General features: G+C 39.6%; 1 protein-coding gene across 3 annotated transcripts in view; it reads left to right on the top strand.

The window, feature by feature from the left end:
• Window positions 1–21,209, top strand: part of dgkb (diacylglycerol kinase, beta) — a 100,666-nt gene that overhangs the window by 64,723 nt on the left and 14,734 nt on the right. For all 3 annotated transcript variants that reach the window (XM_038279586.1, XM_038279587.1, XM_038279585.1), the window contains 2 exons: window positions 14,805–14,895; window positions 18,029–18,224. In XM_038279586.1, the coding sequence (XP_038135514.1) occupies window positions 14,805–14,895; window positions 18,029–18,224 (287 nt within the window). The remainder of the gene's footprint in view (window positions 1–14,804; window positions 14,896–18,028; window positions 18,225–21,209) is intronic.

The raw sequence follows: 21,209 nt of genomic DNA, 5'->3' as shown, positions 1-21,209 counted from the left end.
AAGATATTGTTCAACATTCCTTTTTTGGACCAGATATATAGCTGGAAAATAAGCAGCCAGCTGACATGTTTACTCAAATTTAGTAATACATTAAAATTGGATAACTTAGGGATGTACAATTAATTACCATAAATTAATTAAAACAATTTTAATATCATCACAATTAAAGAAATATGTAATTTCCTAAATAAATGGACACTTAGCTTTTAGTCTTTCACAATTAAAAATAGATAGAAAATAACCATCACACTCCAGCTTCCCGGCATCCCGGCATATGTTGCATCCCGGCAACATATTCTCATTATCAGTTTGTATGAAATCGTACGAAAAGTTATGCACACTATTTCGTACGTTTTGGACGTTTTTCCTCAAAAAACCACATCAGTACGCATGCGCTGGCAGACAGAAAAAGAAAAGCAGATCCGCGGACGGACTTAAAACTGGGAAAAACAGTGCAATCATCACTTATTCATGTCTCTAACTACGTTGCTTGCTGTTTTATATCTTAGGGTTAGGGTTAGGGCTAATTGTAATTTAGATTCTATATTCGTGAATGGTTCGTCAGATGCGCATCCACATACGACAAAAAAAACGTCCAAAACGTACGAAATTACGCTGCATAACTTTTCACACGATTTCATACGAACTGATAATGAGAATACACTAATCCCGGACACATAAGGGGAGCTTTGCAGGAACTTAGATCGCCTACCCTGCAAACTTCGGCACATGCCTGCTCCAACAAACCTGAATCTTAAATCAAATAAGTATCTCACGACAAGGCCTTTACCAAACCTGATGGTATGCTGATGGGATAATCCATTCATTTAAATCATCTGTGTTGGAGCGGGGATGTACTGCAACTAAAAGTTGCAGTACAGTAAAAATTGTGGCCTTGAATTGGAGACCACTGCCTTAAATATATCTGGTTCTATAGATCTTCAGCCAGCCAAGGAAACAGTAGTACTATAAAAATATACGTTTTACAAAAACATTTCTTACTTTATATTATCTTCTAAGATTATTTTAAATGTTTGTCTTTCTGCTGACATGTCCATGAAACAAGGTATCAGAAATGTGAAAACAAAAATTTCAAAATTTGAGTTCCTGAAAGTTTTATGTCACAGCTAAATCTAACTTTGGCAGTACAGTACTTAAGAAGCTGAATTTCTAATAACTTTCGATGACAGATTAGGCAGCATAATTTGAGAGAAAAACTCTTTCATGATATAAAGGTGGATTTTTGTTGATGAAACTAAAGGGATATATATATATATTTCGTATTTTTTCTCTCTCCACCTCACTTAATTTCTTGTATTCTATCTATCTTCTGTATTTGCACCTCGGGGTGATTACCAGGGCGATGTTGTGAAGATTTGACACTCAGCAGATAGATTCATTTACTGTCACTGCCGGACCTGGAGGTGATAATGAGGTCGAGGATTAAAAGTAGACAATCAGTTGGACCGTGACAATGGTTGCATCCCCTCCTGCCCTCCACGCCCCCACTCTTTGAGCAGATTGCTCAAATACAACGTTCCCACCCATCCACCCCACTCTTTCTATCATCTTTCATGTAATTACATGCTAATCTCTGACCCAAAGGGAAATAGTAAAATAAAAAAAAAAATAAAAAATAAAAAAAAGAATTAAAGTAGAAAGAGTTGTTACAGAAGATTAAACTCTACTTCAATAATGTTATTCATGGCATGTCTATGAAAGATGGGAATTCGCTTAAAAAGAACCATGTCAAAGTCCATTTAATGTGGATAAAAGGAGTTAACTTGCATATGTTTGAAAGTTGAAAAACTTTTAAGATTCATTGTTACATAAAGATAAATACATTGATTTAATTTTTTCTTTAAAGAAAGATTTTTTTTTAGAAAAAATATTTTTGACTAGTCATTTTGAAATATGAAACTCCTTACATTATTGAATATAATATGATTTCATATTAAACTCCTAGACTGGTGGTTTTTCTATTTCTTGTCTGTTTCAATGTATTCAGTTCAGTTTCAAGGCACTTTACAAAGACAATTCAATCAATTCCTACAGTCAGATTGCTTAAAGGCTTTCTGTCAAAGGAAGCCCAACTGATTGCAGGATATGTTCCTCCTAATACCCCACGTTGACCATCATATAATGCTAATAATTTAAACCTAACTCATGAGTCTAAAATATCTTAGAATATCTAGATCAGGGATGTCAAACTGGTTCCAGAAAGGGCCATGTGGCTGCAGGTTTTCTTTCCAGCCAAGCAATAGCACATCAACCTCCAGTCATGTCGTTAAGTGAGTCCAATCTGAACATGATGACTTGATGAGATGAAGGGAGTCTGGTGTGCTATTGTTTGGTTTGTAAAGAAAACCTGCAGCCACACTGCCCTTTCTGGACTTAGTTTGACATTCATTGGACAAAGTGAAATGTAACTGTGATAATCTCAAGTAAAGCAGGGGCTTTACCAGTTTGCTTGTCAAAGGCATCTAAGAGTGACAACATCATGTCAAGTCATAAAGACATTAGTAATAACCGAGGGTGCATTCACACCTCTGGTTCAGCCCAAGAATTGGTCCAGGGAATGGTTAATGTGAAAAAGGTCCGTCATTCAGTACATTGGCCAAACAATTTCATTCAGTTGCCTTGAACTGTTTCGGGGACAACATTGTTCCAGTGTTGCTGATTGAGAAGAAAAACAAAAAACACTAATCTTGGGATTTCTATTTCTGTGGCATTTGAATATAGTTTTGTGTTTGCCTCTTTTCACCCCTCGGTTTGGCCCCACAACACTTTTTCAAACCATTTAGCTTTAAGATCATGCTCTAATTTTTGTTTTTCTTCTGCTTACTCTGGTTTACTACTTTTACATCACATCCCCTCTTTTGCACATTAGGAAGGAAAGGAACTCATTAAGCAGGTACACCTCTTTACAGTCCAGATAAACCTTGTCTGGACTGGCAGTTAGAACTGTGCCAGGACAGTGTTCCAGGGTCTGTTTCAGGGTCCTGGATATGGTTCATAATAAGCTCCAGCAATCAAACTCTGACATGTTTAAAAGCAATTAAAATTTTTGGTATTAAAAGTTTCCTTAAAATCTCAACTTTGGCATGCCTACTTATCTGGCAAAGCTAACTTTGCTAAATAAATAATTTATTTTTAAATTAACATAATTCACCTGAGGAAACCATGAAATAGCTGTGTTAGCAGTGTAAATGTTAATGAATATAGAAGGAAAACAAAAGAAAGAAAAGCTATGAGTTTTCCCATAAAACCATGTTGTCATGACTTAGGTTTACAAATCTGCTTCTGGATGACCCTTGAGACTCGAAAAAAAATTTCTTTATACAGTTTACGTGAAAGTCGAGACATTAAGACCATAAGAAACAGCTTCACATTCAGAGGATAACAGTAAGATCATATTACAGCAAATATTAGATCCACTGCCAAGTGTGGAATCGAAAGGTGAAGATTGGACGTTTAGTAGCAGCACGACCTGCAGACTTTGCTATCTTGCATTGTATTTTTTGGTCACACGATAAGCAATATCTTTGACAGCTCTTCCCAAACTGGGTCATCAGTAGACTGATAATATTAAACACAACAGAAGATCTATAATGGAGGGGCTAAAAATATAACAATGCAGGAAATTGTCCTGGTAACAAAGTGTCATCGGTTCAAACTCCAGCTCTGGCTTTCTGTGTCCTTGGGCAAGCTACTTCAACCTCATTGCCTTCTGATGGTGGTGAGAGGGCCTGCTGGCGCCTGTGTTAGTCATCTTCCCCTTTGTATTGCAGACGTGGCTACCAGGGCTATCAGTGTGTGAGTGTGTAAATGGGTGTGAAGCGCTTTGCTCACTTTTCCTGACTTAAAAAAATAAAGGCCATTTACTTATGAGAGCTCTGGTGTACTGAAAGTTTGTAAACATCAATGAAATAAACCAGTTTTGGAAACAAGGGTGGGACATGTAAGAGACTAATGAAGTCCTGCATATCCTGTCTAATGCTCAGTTTTTTAAAGAGGCATAGTGTCATGAAACAGCGCAGAAGGACCCAGTATTCATGTGAGAAAGATAGTGGGAAGCTTCAAAACATTTAATGAAACAGAACAGAACGCAGAGCTGCTATGGATTTGTGGATCTGCAGCAGCTGCAGGGGGAGGCAAGGGGACCACTGGTCACTGATGATCTGGAGGGAGAAACACAGGTAAGTTACCACAATCATCTGACGGAAGATTATCCTTTTGAGTCACTTACCTGGTTTGACAGTTCAGTCCATCCCCTTGGGTGAGGCAAGATCAAGCCAATGAAGTGCCAAGAAGATGCAGCGAGAGCCGCCTCAAGTGTCCCTGATACAGCAGCCCCAGTGAGCAGGCAGGAGTCCGAACCAGATCAGGGAAAACAGATCAGAACATGACACTTCTGAGATCCAGGAGTCTGTAGCCTAACCAAGGGTTCCGATCCGAACAGGAAAAGACTGATCCAGAGTTCCAGGAATCCACAGAGCATTCAGGCAGGTTCAGAGTTCTATGAGTCCAGTTGCAAGCTCAGGTGGGCTCAGTGGTTGAGAGGAACAGAGACAACACATGGTACCAGGAGAACTGCGGAACTTTAAACTGTACTCCACCTAGGAGCCAGGATTATGAGACTAGCTTCCCCCGCACGCCGAACCAACACAGGAACAGAGAAAAATCAGCGGAAAAGAGCCAGGACACCACTGGGAGAGACGACACAAACATTAGAACTCTCTCAACACACAAGCTTCTGGGGACGGGAACAATACCTTGGAATAACTAAAGCTAAAGAAACAAAAATACATCAAACATACATAATGATCTGGCCCAGATAGCTGGCTGAACCATATATAAAGCAGAAGGAGTAGGTGGATAAAATTAATGATAATAAGTGAGTGGGGAGGACACGGCAGGTGAGTCGAGTAAGCAATTAGATCAGCTATCAGGGCAGATCATGATACATTGTCACGTTAGATGCCTATTCAGAAAAACAAATGAGCTACCGGCTATAAATTATAAAGTGATATAATGTCAAATTACCCCTTTAAGGCTTGTGATTCATGAAGGTGTACTTGTTTTTTTTTCTCATACAAAACTCCCTTTTGTCTTTCTTAACCTAATGGATATGTATCCATCCGTTGTGTGTTTTTTCTACATCTAATATTAAAAGCTGGAATATTTAGACATTCATTCACAACTTTTGAAAATATCATTCCCTTCAATCAAAGATATACTTCCTAACTTGATAAGCTACACAGGCTGGTAGTGTGATTTTAGTTCAGCATTTTTTACTTGTAATGAAATATTTTTCTGTGAAGTTGTTGGTATTAGCGTGGTTATAAAACCATCACAACTACCTTTATCGTCTTTAAGAATAAGGTTCTTACTAATGAACAGTATAATTTGTTTTTGTTGCATAACTTAGCCCACCTGTAGATGAGCTCCAAATGACAGAACAAAAAGGGCATCTGTGTTGATACCTATTTAATAAATACAGTTTCTTTCAAAATATTCATTAATACCCTGTGGGATCATTTTCATCACTTATTTTGTTTGAAAACAAAAATTCTTCTTTGTTGCACCTTTCACACAAATCACCATTAAATCTATGAGGGGAATGCATTTAAGTTGGGATTTTTCAGCTGAGATGTGAATGGCTTTACATGAAAGGTTGGTTTATTCTGTCGCATCTATCCCGGTGCCTTGATGTTCCCATGATATTTGCTCTGCATACCCACATCTATTTTCGGTCCTGAGACATCTAACACTGTCAGTGCTCTCTACTGGAGCCTCTCTGCCCCCGTTTGCCCACAGGCTCTTGCTGTGCTGTGTAACCATCCTGAGTTAACCTTTCCTGAAGGCACAGGGAAGCCCAGGCATGAAGCTCTCTTTAGCATAATGAGTATGTTCATCAAAGCCCCGCGTTGTGCAGGTTGGACCGCCAGATTCACTAACAGACACAACACACCCATGCAAATGTGTGTGTGTGTGTGTGTGTGTGTTTCGTGCTGAGCTGAGAACAGGGCCACAGGTGATGGTGCCTTATATTACACACACACCCACAAACACACACACATGTTTGCATGGCGGACCTCAGTAGAAGCCACCCTCAGACCTCATTTGAGGATGAAATCGTTTGTTTGACCAAAATGTCATTTATAATTAATGACCACTTGTGTTTAATTTAGAATGATCTCACCTGTGGCCCTGTCCTCAGCTCAGTTGGAGCACACACATACTGTATAAATGAGCCAAACCGAGAGCTGGTGTATTTAAGACTCTGCAGATTTAAGGCATGGAAAATCAGGCAGTGACCAAAGCATCTGACAGTCATTCAAAATATCCATTATCAAAATCTAAAATACCAATGTACCAATATCTAAAGTTTAAGAAGTCTATTCTGAAGGGAGACTGGAGGAGGAAATCAATCGCAGATTGGTGGAGCTGCTGCTATTATGTAGAAGCTGAAGCAATCTGTTGTGGTAAAGAGAGATCTGAGTGAAAACAGCTTTACCTTCAAATAGATGGTCAGTCTATCTTCCTACGTTCCTATGATCTTAGCAGGACATTTTTTTGTGCTGCATATCATCTACCACAAGATTGGAAGTTAAATTGCAATTAATAGTTGTTATCGCCACCCTCGTCTATTACACATAAATACAGTTGATAATATTTTGCCAGTGTCTAAGCTCTCAAATGCTTTTGCAGCTTAGTTCCAGCTAAGTTGCATTTTGCCACCTCTTGGGAAACTGTAGTAGTTGTTTGTAACTTAGAGAGAGGTTGACTTAAATGCTTATTGTCAAAGACAGATGTGCCTTGACCAAATCGTTATACAAAAAAAATCCCTTAAGCCTTTTTAACAATTTATGTGTTGTTTGTTTAAGAAAAAAGCATGCCGTAATCATTGCAGTGCATCCATGAGTACAACATTTTTCAAGATGCTTGCTGAATCTCTTAAGGCAAGGCAACACAGCTCCAGTCATTTCTCAAACTGCCATTCGAGTCAGAGAGCTCTAGGCGGTGTCATGTTAAACAAAACAGTGCATTGATGCAATGCACAAAGAGTTGGTTATGTGAATGCGATATTTATCACCTCTGATCAAGAAGAAATTAGTGTGAAAATAAGGTCGTAGATCATTGTGGATAAGATTAAGTGTCAGAGGGGGAAATAAATCAATGGATATGTACTGCTCAGTTGGAGAGGCCAGTTGAAAGTGCATCTGAAGGTGCTGTGGCCAGAGGACAGCGATGCTACTCTGGAGCTTATCATCTCTGACATCGTTTAATATGATGACCAAGAACCCTGAGCCTGAAAAACAACAGTGTGTAACACAGTCTCCTTTCTTCTTTTCCTTAAACATTTCTCCTGTTTCTTTACACTGTTGTTTCCCTTCAAGCTTGATGTGTTTTAAGAGCTTTCTTGTTGTTTTTTCTCTGAGCCGCAGAGTTTGAATTGATCCCTCTCTTTTTCAGTTTTGTTTTACAATTTGTTTGTGCAAATAAATAACACCGTAGATTCCCTGGAAACCTGAGTCACTGTTGTGTTTGGAGCTAACTCAGGTAGATGTCACATGCACACCGCTAAAGTTATTACTGCAGGATGCTTTGCATTGATACTCTGTAGCTACAGTCCCAACAAAGAGGATTGAAAGCAGACATTTGGCTTCTGATTTCTTCTCTCAGTACTTCCCAGAAAGCAATATAACAAATAGACCTCTGAAATGTCTATCATGCCAACAGTTTAAGTAAACAGGCACTTTATGTTCACCTTTATTACACTTACTATAATGTATGGCCCTCCTAATCTACCTTAAAAGTATCATCTCACTCAAATGGGCTCCCTATTAATTTATCCTACAAAGAAAAACTGGCAACTTGAGAAAAAGACTCCCCTCACAGTCAGTCGCTTAAATCAGATGAGTCCAGTGTTTGGCATCAGTCGGCAAAAAACTAACGACAATCTGATCCAGCCAATGAGATGCTCCTAATTACCTAATGAACATGCACATGTAGTGATTTGTTGCCATGGTGTCCTTGTTAGGTTAATTGATGAGAATCAATAGGTTGTTAAGTTGCTCTCTCTTAGTCCTTTTCTTCTTACTCTGGATTTTGGTTGACTGCTTTTGGCTAAAATATATACCAACCCTTAACCCAAATGCAGAGCCGCTTCAGAGACTTAAAAGTGTTACTTTAGTTTTTTTTTCTTATCCAAATCATCTTTTTGTAACACTGCAAATAGTTTTTATTATTACAAGGTTATTTCACGTCCCACATGTTTCCCATTTGAAAAGCTTGAACATTAAAGCATAATTTTACATTTTATGGCTGTTTTACACTACTTAACTATATGATTTTTAATTTGATTTGTTTACTTAGGACTGATTAACAACACTGTAATATAAGGAAAATAGGACTCAGTGCATCAGGTCAGAAATCTAGATCAAATTTTATTTTCTAATCACAAATTTTACTTTGACAGGCCTTTGACAAGGTTAACCACCCAATACTTGTAAGCAGGTTACGGGACATGTGTGAATGAGTGAGTCAGACCCTGTACTTAAATGGTTTACTTCCGATCTGGCTGATAGGGCTTTAGCCTGCTTGTAGATCACACTACATCTGAGCACAGCAACGTTGACTGTCGCGTGCCTGAAGGCTTTGTCCTGCAACACTTTCTGTTCATGTTATATGTCCTTCCTCGCAGCTACATAATACAAAAATTCCACACTCTCTTTTGACCATTTATATGCAGATGACCTCCATTTATATTCCTGTTCCAGGCATCTGATATGCACAACTAGACCAATCAATGGCATCTTATTTTATACCTTTCCTAAAAATCCAGAAAGGCAAGCGATATTGGTGGCTGTCCTGCAGAAACAGAGCTGGAAACCAACTACAATTAGCAGAATTTGCAGCCAACACTTCTTGAAGGGTTAGTTGTTATGCTCAAATTTGTTGTGGAGATTTTTTTCATTGACAAACTTGAATCGGTGAAAACAAGCTAGTAGGCAAATTACTAGGATCCTGCACTCCAACATGAGAACTTGCTATGTGGCGCTGTTTTAGTTTCCCATCTAAATGTAGATCATATTTAGACATTGTTGTGGTGGCGGAATTTCCATTCATTTTGTATTACCTCTTTGTAGTAGATATCTTACTGTATTATTACAGCACATGCAAAGGATTTTATGCTGTTCAGCATAGCGCCATAAATAGACAGCGGCCATGTTGTGCACATCCTCTATAGGTGACTTAAGTCACACAGTGAAATCTAGACTGAGGAACCTTAGGGTGATTTTTGATCAGGCCATGTTACTAGAGGACCATTCTAGGCAACTGGAGATGAAGTGCTTATTTCATCTGGATAATGTAGCCAAGCTCAGATCCATGGGAAAATGAGTAAAAGGAAATGATAATCAATGCATTTCTTTCCTCTCAAATGTAATATTATAATAGCCTCTTTTCTAACTTGAACAAGAAGGAGCTGGCTCATCTGAGGTCTGTCCAAAACTCAGCTGCTAGTTTCTTGACAAGAGCCAACCAGGGCGCCCATATCACACCTGTCTTAAAATCTCTCCACTGGCTGTGTAGTTGTGTATCATGTTCAAGTTAAAATCTTGGTGCCCACTTTTTGGGCCCTTCATGGTCAGGCTCTGTCCAACAATGGTTACCTAATCAAGCCATACACTTCAACTCTGAGTCTGAGATCGTCGGCTAGAACATGTTAATGGTTCCACAAACCAAGGATATCGATCTTTTACAGCTGCTGCTTCCAGCTATGGAAACTTCCTCTTTAGATGCATTGTCTGGACTCAGATGTGTTTAAAGTGTTTCTTAAAAGATCTTTATTTAGACAAGCATTCTAGTTCTACCTCATCTAATTTTATCACTTTAAATGCTATTATATTTCAATATGCTGTTTTATGTATTTTTATGTTCCATGTTTTGGTATGTCCTTATCTTTCTAGATATTCTTAGGATTTTATCCCTGAAGAAAATACATAAACAAATGAATATTGGATAGGGGTAAAATGATTCCCTCTCTTTCTGAACTGGACCAGCAATTAAAAACTATTAAATAAACTATAATCATATGATCCGTCCCTGAAAGCATGAGGAAGGATTCCAAGGACGCCAAACACTCCTCGTAATGTATCCGCCTTTCTCCTTGCTGTAAACCACATGCTTTGAATATGCTTTTCAGAGTAGCCAACTTCATTTGTTTATTTGCAAACCTGCTCTGGCCTGGGTTCCTTTCTTTTGCTGCCTTTCTTTTGAAGAATATTCTAATGAGGAGTTGACATCCATTGTCACTCTCTGGCTTTTACTCCTTCAGTTTGCCCCCAACCCCCCCTGCCCCCTCTTATATTGACCATGTTGCACGTAATAAATCAACCCTGAGTGGGGCTTCCTTGCAAGTACCCTAATGAAAGCTCATTTATAAAGTGGCTAAATGGTCCTGACAAAAGTACTAATGAGGAAATCAATAGTTCAATGATTGTTGCTCTGCATATACTAATACGTTTTGCCTGTAGTGCTTTAAATCCAACTAAGAGAGAGCCATTTTTTACTGTTCAGTTCAGTGTTTTTGCACTGTTGTAGATTTCATCATGCCAATTTGCTTGGAGATAAAGTGCATCATTCTGTAAAAGACATAGAATGTTAGATAGCTTTCCATCAATGAAAAGTAAAAGTCAGCACGGAGAGAGTAAACTTGTTCAATGGAGTAATTCAAATCAGAACATAAGGATGGGAAAATGTAATGAACTAATATAGAAAGTAGTGTCAAAGATAATAGTGTTTTTTCTGTCTACAGTATATACGTACATGTGTTGTGTTTAATTATGAAGAAATAGATACTTGAACAAATCACACAAGAAAATAATCAGGTATATTAAAGTTTGTTCAAAAAACACACACACACACAACTTCAGGTTATTCTGCAGCTAGAGTAGAACAAAGTTTACACCTGGCTTTCAAGACATTCTAAGATTTGTAACAGATGACATTAATATCAAACCCAGCCAAACGATCCTAAATCCTGTCAAATACAAAAGTCAAATCTTGTACTCATTGTCTCCATTGAAACCCACCACACTTTCCTCTCCCTAGACACCTCCTCCAGCTCTACTTAGGGAAGTCCAGGTGCTCTGAGGCATAGAGAAACATAGTCCCCCAAGAACATCCTAGGTTGTCCCCTAGGCCTTCTCTCACCTATGGGAGGCATCCAGGGGGCTTCCAAAAGTCTAAGCCACCCCAGCTAACTCTCTCGATGTGGAAGAGAAGAAGCACTACTATAAGCCTCTCCCCAATGGCTCATTGTGAGCTTCTAACCCTGTTTCTTAGGGAGTACCCAGCCACCCTCTGGATAAAGCATATTTCAGATATTTGTATCCGGGATTTCATTATTTTCGTCATGATCCATATTTCTCAATAATATGTAAGGGTAGAAATTTGGACCGACTAGTAAATCGAGAGCTTGGCTTTTCACTTACCTCTCTTGCCATCACAATAGACTGCTGAAGTCCAGATTACAGCAGCCATGTTGATCAATCGAGCTCCCACTCCAATCTCCTCTGACTCATGGACAGGACCCCAAGATACCTGACCTCCTCCTCTTGAGGCAGGAATTCTCCTCCAACCTGAACGACAAAGCCATATTTTCTCCTGTCAAAAACCATGGCCTTAGCCAAGAGGAGCTGTTTCTCATCCACGCTGCTTTGCACCCAGCTAGAAATTGCACTTGTACCTGCTATAGGTCTTGGTAGGAGGGAGTCAGCAGAGCCATATGATCTGCAAAATCCAGACCCACTCTGGGCCTTGACTGCATCTAGGTATCCAGCCCATTAAGGATATGACCAGGATTGGGGAAAGAGGGCAGCCTAGCATTCACTGGGAACAGGTCAGACATAAGGCTGGCAATTTGGACCAAACTCCTACTGCTCTTGTAAAAAAACTAGGATGGCCCCTAGTTATGGCCACCAATCGAATATTCCAGGAGGGCCCTCACAGGGGACCACGAGGGACAAAGCCGAATAACTTCTCTGGGTCCACAAAACACATGTGGACCAGTTGGACAAACTCTCATGATCCTTTCAGTACCCTTCAGGGGATTTAGAGCTGGTTCAGTGTTCGGGAGAAATCATATAATGATAAACAATGAAAACCAGTTGGAAAACAAAATTGTAGTTATTGGTAGGCCCTTGTCAATGCTTGTTTCAACATTTCTCCAATTAGTATTTGTACTGTGGCTGACAATATCCTGGCTGATTTGCATTAAAATGGTGAAAGTTAGAAAGGTGGAGTCAAAAAACAGACTTGCAGAAGAGACAGGTGCTTGCAGTAAAACCTAACACTGTCATAACAGTGTTAAAGTAGCCCCAGCAAAACACATCCAAGAAACAGTACAACAACTTACATGGGGAAACAGGTGCCAGAGACGGAAGCTAAGGAAGGCACCACTTTAGGGTGAACAATAGTAACTTGTGAAATGCTCACACCATGCCCTTGACAATCAAAAAATAAAAGCTCTGCATAGAGCATATGGAACCTTTTGACATTGGTAACTTTTAGGGTACTTGTATCTGCAACCACAGGAGTTGTTGTTTGTTTGTGTCTATAAATAAGCAAAAGTCTATGAGCCAGACCCAAAGCCCTCACCAGCAATACTACTGATGAGATGTAGTGTTTTTCAGGTTGTACTTGGCTGCTTCTGGATACCAGATCACAAATGCAGGGGGGGGATCTATTTACCTAAAATCCATGAGAATATAGGCAGCTTTCAAGGCCGGGTTATGGGAACCACATTCAGATAGACACTACTGTTTTTGTTCTGGCAGACATCGTTGACTTACTTTGTGCCAATGGTGAACTTCCAGTTATCTGTGTTTTTGGGTCATTCTCTCTCATAAAATATATAGCTTTCACATTGTTCTTTTTTAGTCCATCTGCTGGACCCAGAACCATAACTTGCCTGTCACATCAGTGAGGATTGCCTCCAGTTTGGGATTCTGATCCAATACTGTCTCAGTCTGAGCGCTGAAAGTTTGGCATATTCCATCACACAGGCTGGACAACCTTTACATGGCCTGAACGGCTGTCAATAGCTTACGAATTTTTCAGATAGAGTGGGTATCCAATAAGTGAAATGAACAGAAATCTTGCTATCAATAATCCAATAATGGATATCTCTTTAAGATCCTAGACCAACAGTAAAGACAGGCACATTATATTCCCCTTCCCCCAGGAAACCATAACTTGCCCAGCATCGCCCAGCATCATCTGTCCCGTTTGGACAAGAGGGTTCTCCTTTGGCCAGTCTCCTCATTGAGAAAATTTGACCAGTACAGTTGAGAGACAAGCTGTCCAGCTCCATAATTTCCAATTTTCAGAGGATTTGTAAAGAGGGGCTCCAGAAGCAGGCAGAGAAGCAGGATAAATAAGGGAGGTTGTGGAAGAGGGACAGAAAGCCTCTGCATTTGTCAAGACCAGGAACAAACAAACAAACACTAACCCCAGGCCTGACTCCCGGGTCAGGTGCAGGTTTTGCTGTATCAGACGTCATCATGTGCCTTGCATTTGAAAACTTCTTAAAGGCTTTTTCACCTGCTCTTTCAAGCAGAGAATGAACCCTTAGGAGACCCTAACATTTAAGCTCCAGACAACATAGTCTCTTGGATCATCAGGGCACTGAAACCCCTCCACTACATTTAGGTGTTGGTAGTGGTAGGAGGAGAGATAATTATATATACATATATATATATATATATATATATATATATATCTATATATATATAGATAGATAGATAGATAGATAGATAGATAGATAGATAGATAGATAGATAGATAGATAGATAGATAGATAGATAGATAGATAGATAGATAGATAGATAGATAGATAGATAGATAGATAGATAGATAGATAGATAGATAGACCATTTACAATTTTTTATTAAATAAATTAGCATGCCAGAGATATCTACTCTCACACACTGGGTATGCTGTACTTGCAACACTTTTGTTAAAAAATAACACAGAACAACCCAATGCAGCTGAACACTGTGGATTGGATACTTTGCTCTCCACCGAGAGAGCATTGTAAGGGATACATAGATATGATCCATTTTATAAATTTTTTTCTTAATGTTTAAGCCCATATAACATACATTTTTAGTATTTCACCATAAATGTCATGATATAAAAAGGTGTGACTGTAGCTTTAGGTCTCATCGATCTGGAATCAAGCATTAATAGAATTAAATTGTTATATTTCTAAAACAAATTGGTTTGGTGTTTTCATAAGGAAGAATAATTTAGTATGGCAGCATGGAGACAGATGGTGACTCACCCCTGTAAGGTCATTGATCATCAGCATTAGCAGTTTGGAGAGTGTGCAGCAGGAAGCTGAGGGTGGAGCACCCTGCTCCTCAGTCAATTGCAGGGGCAGGTAGATTAAACTCTTCTGCTCCTCCCTATGCCTCATTGTTGGAACTGCGTCACCAGTGGCTTCCCTGTGTGTCCCCTGAAAAGGCCTCTTTGACAACATTTAAATTATCATGACTCAATTTGTAACTAATGAAACACATTATTAATTTAGAATGATTAATTTAGAATAACTATGCTTTAGTATATAGCACCAGTTTTCTCTTAAATTTGGAATAAAACTGATGCTCTGTTATGTATTCCTTTTAATAGTAGGTCAGCTTTAGATTTTGATTTGAAGAAAAAAATCCCATGTTTCCTTTGTCCTTTTATTTTTGCTCCCTTTACAGTTCCCTTTCCTTTTTTTTTTTCAGAACAAAGAATAAGCTGTGGTACTTTGAGTTCGGCACTTCGGAGACGTTTTCGGCCACATGTAAGAAGCTCCATGACTTCTTGGAGGTTGAGGTAAACCACACTCTGCTTGCAGAGAGCAATACTAGAAAGGAACAAAAGAAAAGAAAAGAACCTAATAAAAGTGTCTAGTTTTATTTGATCTGTTATGAACTCTCAAATAAGAAATAGAATATAAGATTTTCACTACATTAAAAATATTAAACTGCCTTAAGGTAAACATGATTGCTCAGCTAAGGAATGTTCTGGTCCTCCTCTGTTCTTTAAATATGCTAGATTTAACTTCAGAAAGTGTTGATGTGTGAGGGCTATCTCTGTAACTCCCTGCCTGATTTTCATAGATCCCGAGTTCAACACTCAGGTAATTAGCCCAATGTGACCCTGCTGTGCGTAATATTGAGTGATAATGAAGCTGGTGTCTATACAATTCATCTTCCACTCTCACAGAGCTATCCACACAGTGTAGAGTTCTTCATCAATTAGTGCTCTCTCTCTCTCTCTCTCTCTCTCTCTCTCTCTCTCTCTCTCTCTCTCTCTCTCTCTCTCTCTCTCTCTCTCTCTCTCTCTCTCTCTCTCTCTCTCTCTCTCACTCTCTCTCTCTCTATCTCTCTCTCTCTCTCTCTACTGGGCTGCAATTAAAATGTCAAGAGATAATCAAATGTGTTAAGCTTTACTCTGCATAATACAGTGTTTTTGACTTAACGGAGATCAGTTGCAAAGACTTTCAATCCTAAGCTTAGTCCAACAAACTTGACAGATTTGTGAGAATATCTATGGGGGGGGATACAGTGTTTTCTTACTGGGACAAAGAGCAAAAGAATACAATAAAAAAAAAACAGGTTATTGGTTGATTGTTTAACACATGAAATGCCAAAAATGTGGGGAGCTTGAAACCTTGGACCACAGAAACTCAGGTCAGTGACTAAGAATAACGGGCTGATAACAACTAAGAGAAATTAGTCACTGACCTGGTTAAGAGTTCAGTCTGATCCCAGAGGAAGGAGATGAGTCCAAGGGGGAGATTGTCCTCAGCTTGCAGTGGGCGCCACCCCCAGAGCTCAGGGTGATGAGTGGAGCTGATGGCAGCCGACGCCGAGGAGCAACAGTGTCCTGAAGGGAATATCCAGAGCTGAAGTTGTAGCAGAACCAAATTCACAGACCAGAAGATCAGACAGCCGATGAGGTACAGAAGGGGAATCCAAGCTGAGGTCAGAAGAACAGTCCAGTGGAATCCAGAAATCAGTCCAGAACAGAGCAGATTAACAGAGCAGACAGGGACAAAGCAAAAACTCGGGATCCACAGGGCAGAAACAGGTCACAATCAGATTATCAGAACAATAATCAGAACGCTGCTTGGTCAGTTACTCTCACCAAGCAGCTTGAATAATCTGGCACTGGTAGCTGGAAAACAAACAGTATATATAGGAGCTGGATACAGGTGGAACACATAAGCAGTAAAGAGAAACCGGGCAGAGTTACACAGGTGAATGGAATGAGCAATCAAGCCAAAAACCAGTGCCAGGATCATGACTAAGGCTACGATCACATTGCAGGCCTTGATGCTCAAATCCGATTTTTTTTTTTTGCATTGCCGTTCATACTTCCAAATTGTGCGACTTGTATGTGATCTCCTGTGTGAACTGCACTCATACAAAGCAAGTGTCCCACATGAGCAGTAGAGGACGCAAACACGTCACAGGCCAGTGTGCTCTGTGCTTACGGAAGTAAACATGGATGGTCTAGCGGTCTTTTCCAACCATAAAAACTAAATCTTTTCAATATGGTTAAACATGTATACTGCTCTTCGCATCATCATCTGCTATGGTTGCCGCTGCTGCATAGCAAGAAGAGTGACCACTGGCGGGTATTGGCGTTCAGGTCGGATGAATGCGACTGGCCGTTCAGACACAGGTCGCATTTGTAAAGATCAGATTCGTATTGGATTCAGGACCACATAGCCAAGTGGCCTGGGTCGGATTGGAAAAAATCGGATCTGTGTTGTTCAGACAGCCATGAAAAGATCCGATCCAGGTCCCATATGGGCCAAAAAATCGGATTTGGGTCACTTCAGGCTGCAGTGTGAATGTAGCCAAAAAAAACAATCGTAACTTTGAAGACGCTCATTAGCTGCTGAAAATTGTGATATTGAAGCACCTGAAATCATTAAAAAAAGAGAAAAAACAAAAAGACAAAATTTGTCCAAGCTATAGTTCAGAACAAAACACAAGATTGTTTTGATATAATGTCTTCAGGGGCCACAACAAGGGCCAGGACCAGTTCTAAAGGGGCACCTGCACCTGTTTAGAAATTCCCATAAGTTTATATTTTCCCTAGCTTAAGGAATACTTTACGCCCTATTTAGTTCAGGCAGATCAAAAAGCCAAATAGCTTAAATCATTTCCATTTAAAGTTTTATTGTAGACTAAGACCCCCAGTATACCGTCTACATTATACCTAAGTAGACAGTGGCTCTAGAGTACTGAGAGGCAGAGGTCACAACTCTAGAGAGGCGAATGGTGACTTTTTGGCAAATTCAGCATGTCTAGATCACCATCCCCCATACAAACTAGGCAAATTTAAATTTGCCTTTAACTCCTTCTCCGATCTAGAATTGTGGCTCCTTAGCTCCAGAGGGGGACATGGTCATCCTGATTCTTGCCCAGATTAAATCAATGACCAGCAGGATGCATGATGTTGTGGAGCTTTTCATCATCCATGCAAGTTTGTCTGCTGTGCAAGTTACCTTTACTAATGTGGGGTCTTTATATTGAAATGTCAGGGAAGCCATACACAAGAAGATGGGCAATTTTTCGCAGATTTCACGTTTGATGAAAACCCACCATTAGAGACATTCAGGAGGTTCTAGTTAGATGAAGAATGTGTCCTTAATAATTAGGGATCAACAAGTCAAGACTACATTGTTCTTAATCAGATATTAATTTGACAGCGTAGAAAGAGGACAAAACTTGTGGGATGTGTTCCCTCCTGTTAATTGCCTGCATCACATGATGATTAATCATGTATCATCCTGTGGAATATTAAATCATACATGTTTGACTGGCTTCACACATTACTTCAATCAAGTGAAAAAATATATGTTTTATTTTATACATTTAGAGGGTAGTCTACAAATTACACTGTCAACTTGATTACATGGTTCCTCTGTTTTTCCTTTCATTTTTAACAGTGTGATGGTGTTACTCTGGACCTCAGTAGCATATCCTTAGAAGGCATTGCAGTTCTCAACATCCCAAGTATGCATGGAGGCTCCAATCTTTGGGGGGAAAGCAAAAAGAGGAGGGGTCAGCGTAAGGCGGGGAAGAAAAATCAAGAAAAACGGACTCCAGTGGTTGACCCCAAAGAGCTCATGTTTGCTGTTCAAGGTAGCTTTGCCATCTCAAAAATGTTTTATTGTTTATGGCTCTGTTCTTGAATCCCAATATGATTTTCTTTTCACATCCAATTTTAACCTTTTGAATATGTGGTCCTAAGACTGATCTTTTTAAATTTGACTAATGTGGGAAAAACAAAAATAAAATTGTGGTGACTTTCACACAACTTTCCATTTACATTTGTCACAACTTTGCTACAGCAGTGGCTAGAAGTGATAGCAGTTTGTGAAATAGTCAGCAGCCTCAAAAACACCTCAAAAAGGAGGGAGAGTGAGATTTTAGACTCACTTCTATATGTAGGGAAACCTCTATTTAGACCAGATTGGAAGGTTAGACCCTTTTGGTTGTATATACAGAGGTTTGTATATCCTGCAAACAGAGAAATTTGCAATGCTGACTGTGTGGTAATCTGTACTCGTTGCAATGCAACACAATGTATTTTGCTGCCTTAGGAGTTGAGAAGAGAGGAAAATACATATTTAAATAAAAGTTACCTTCAAAATCCTAAAGTTCTTCAGGAACTCGGTCTCTGTGAAGCTGTTGACATCCTTACCCCTCCAGTCCTGGCTCTGTCACAGAATCCAAACAGGATTTCAACTCTGCGCTGGGAGCAAAAGCTCTAGCAAAATTCCAGAATACAGAGTTCCATTTTCATTTTATTGGTAGTTTTACCCCCACATATCCACTAACACCAAAAGGACTGTATTTGGACATGTAAAACTGTAACAGATTCTTCTTCTCAATTTCCTGGATCAAAATGTGCTGGACATGGAGGCATTGTCACTATTCTTTTGTACACATGGGTCAGTTTGGAGGTGAAAAAAGTTCACATAAGCAGAACTTTAAAATTATTTTGAAAAAACTCACAAAAAAAATCTGAATCGAGTAATAAGATCTGCAGTAAGGATGTAGCCTTAGATATTTCTTTATTGAATTCATCACCTATGACACACATTTGACACAATATGAAATAAATGAAAGTCGCTGACACTTAATTTTGTGGTAGAAAAGTTTAGGGTTTAGAAACCTCTTTCAGACTCATTGAGTTAGTGTCCTTGCTCCTTTTGCATTGAAAGAAGGCTAAACTTTTAGCAAAACTTTCTCATTGCACATTAATATTTCACTCATGACAAGGTGAATCACAGCCAGACGGTTTTGTTTGCAAAGAAATGGTACAATCATGTCACTGTGTGGAACTGTCACTTGGGTATTAATGCTCTGTGTAGGCAGCAGCAGACAGTCTCAGTTAATGGGAGTGGACTGAGTGAGGTGTTGGGCAAACCCTTGAATCCATTTACGTCAAAAGGAAACCCATCAACCCGAACATATGAATGAACAAAACAGAATGAGTCAGCAACTCTTTGGTAAATGCTGCAATGGCAAGAATCACCAAAGGAAATATTAGGGAAAGAAACAAGTATGTTAAGTTTTTATTCAAACATTTCATGTATGTTACTATAGTTTTATTTGATTGTAGCTACCAAACAATAAAAATATACAAGATTGAGCCGATTCGTCTGTATGTTGCTATTTCTTTAAAGAAAGGTACCTCTGGAAATGACCTTAGAGCTGTGCCATAATGGAAAATGACAGATTTTAACCAAGATCTGGACAATAAATTCAGACAACTGTTCTTATTGCTTGAGGTAAAGATATTATTAATGTATCCTCATGTTTAAAGAGGCTCCAAAGATAATGTTAATTCTGTATTTAGGATTTCCTCTTGATGATGCAAGCATGATGCAAGATCACCTCGTGTGTGAGTGTCCTCACATACCTGTTGGTTCCAACACCGGACAACTGTGACATTTTTACACCTATAAAGTCAGGCAATTACACAATATGACTAAATGCATAAGAAAACAGAGACCTATTTGTAACTGAATCAGCTGCTTTGAATGTTTCACTTTTTGTTCACCAGACATGCTTTGAGCCTGCTGGACCTTGATAATAGTATTTGTGTTTGTGGTACCCAATAAACACTGCCAATTACTCTGTGGCTTTACTCCTGATGTTCCTTGAAGGCTCCAAACATTAGGAGCAACAAGTGACAGCAACAAAAGGCTCATGACGATTCCGCTGTAAAACCCAACACAAGGGACCCAAAAGTAACAATAACAATTTAGAACCGTGATCTCAGGTCACTTGTCTTCAAGAAATTTGATTAATTACAAAAGGATTTGCACATTTGCAAAGCAGTCTGTGGGATACAAGGCAGAAAGGATGAAGAGTCAGAAAATTATACTGAAATTGACTGATATCATATAATTTCAGGTGTGGAGAGTCAGACACACCTAAAATAATGTTTTCCTTCATATTGAAAGTGGTTGCAGGCCACAGAATGTGCCACTTTCTCTTTAATTATAATCAATTAATGAAACTCACTGATTTTAGTGCTGTTCTACAGAAACAAATACTGAATGATTTTTCAACTTTCTTGTGGACCATCTGTCATGAACCGAGGACAGATGGACCCAGTATTCAAGGAGAGAGTCAGTAGGAAAGTTCAAAAGTTTATTAAATAAACGAACAAAACAAAAGTGGAGCTGTGGCTTGCGGACACTGCAGACTGGGGGGACGGGGCACCGCGCAATCTCAGACACTCTAGGGGAGAAACACAGGTAAGTGACCACGATCAACTGATAGAAGATTATCTGTGTTGGTCACTTACCTGGTTTAACAGTCCAGACCACAAATGTCCCCAGTGCTGCAGTCCCAGAGGTCATGCTGGAAGCCGATCCTGGTGAGGGATCCAGAACAGACAGGAAGAGACAGAACAGGCAGGATCCAGATCAGGCAGGAACAGAAACAGGTGGCAGGATCTAGACTTCCAGGCATCCACAGGCTTCCAGGAGGGTTCAGAGTCTAACTGGGACCAGAAGCATGACCAGGTGGTCATGCACAGGAGCAGACAGGATCAGGTGCAGACAGGCAGGCTCAGTGAAAGAGGGTGGCCGAGACAGGACGTAGAACCAG

Source organism: Cyprinodon tularosa, unplaced genomic scaffold (assembly GCF_016077235.1).
Source record: "Cyprinodon tularosa strain WSP-4 unplaced genomic scaffold, ASM1607723v1 ctg151, whole genome shotgun sequence".
In the NCBI taxonomy this organism is placed as follows: Eukaryota; Metazoa; Chordata; class Actinopteri; order Cyprinodontiformes; family Cyprinodontidae; genus Cyprinodon; species Cyprinodon tularosa.
The sequence above is the reverse complement of the archived record's forward strand: the minus strand, read 5'-3'. Positions and strand labels throughout refer to the sequence as shown.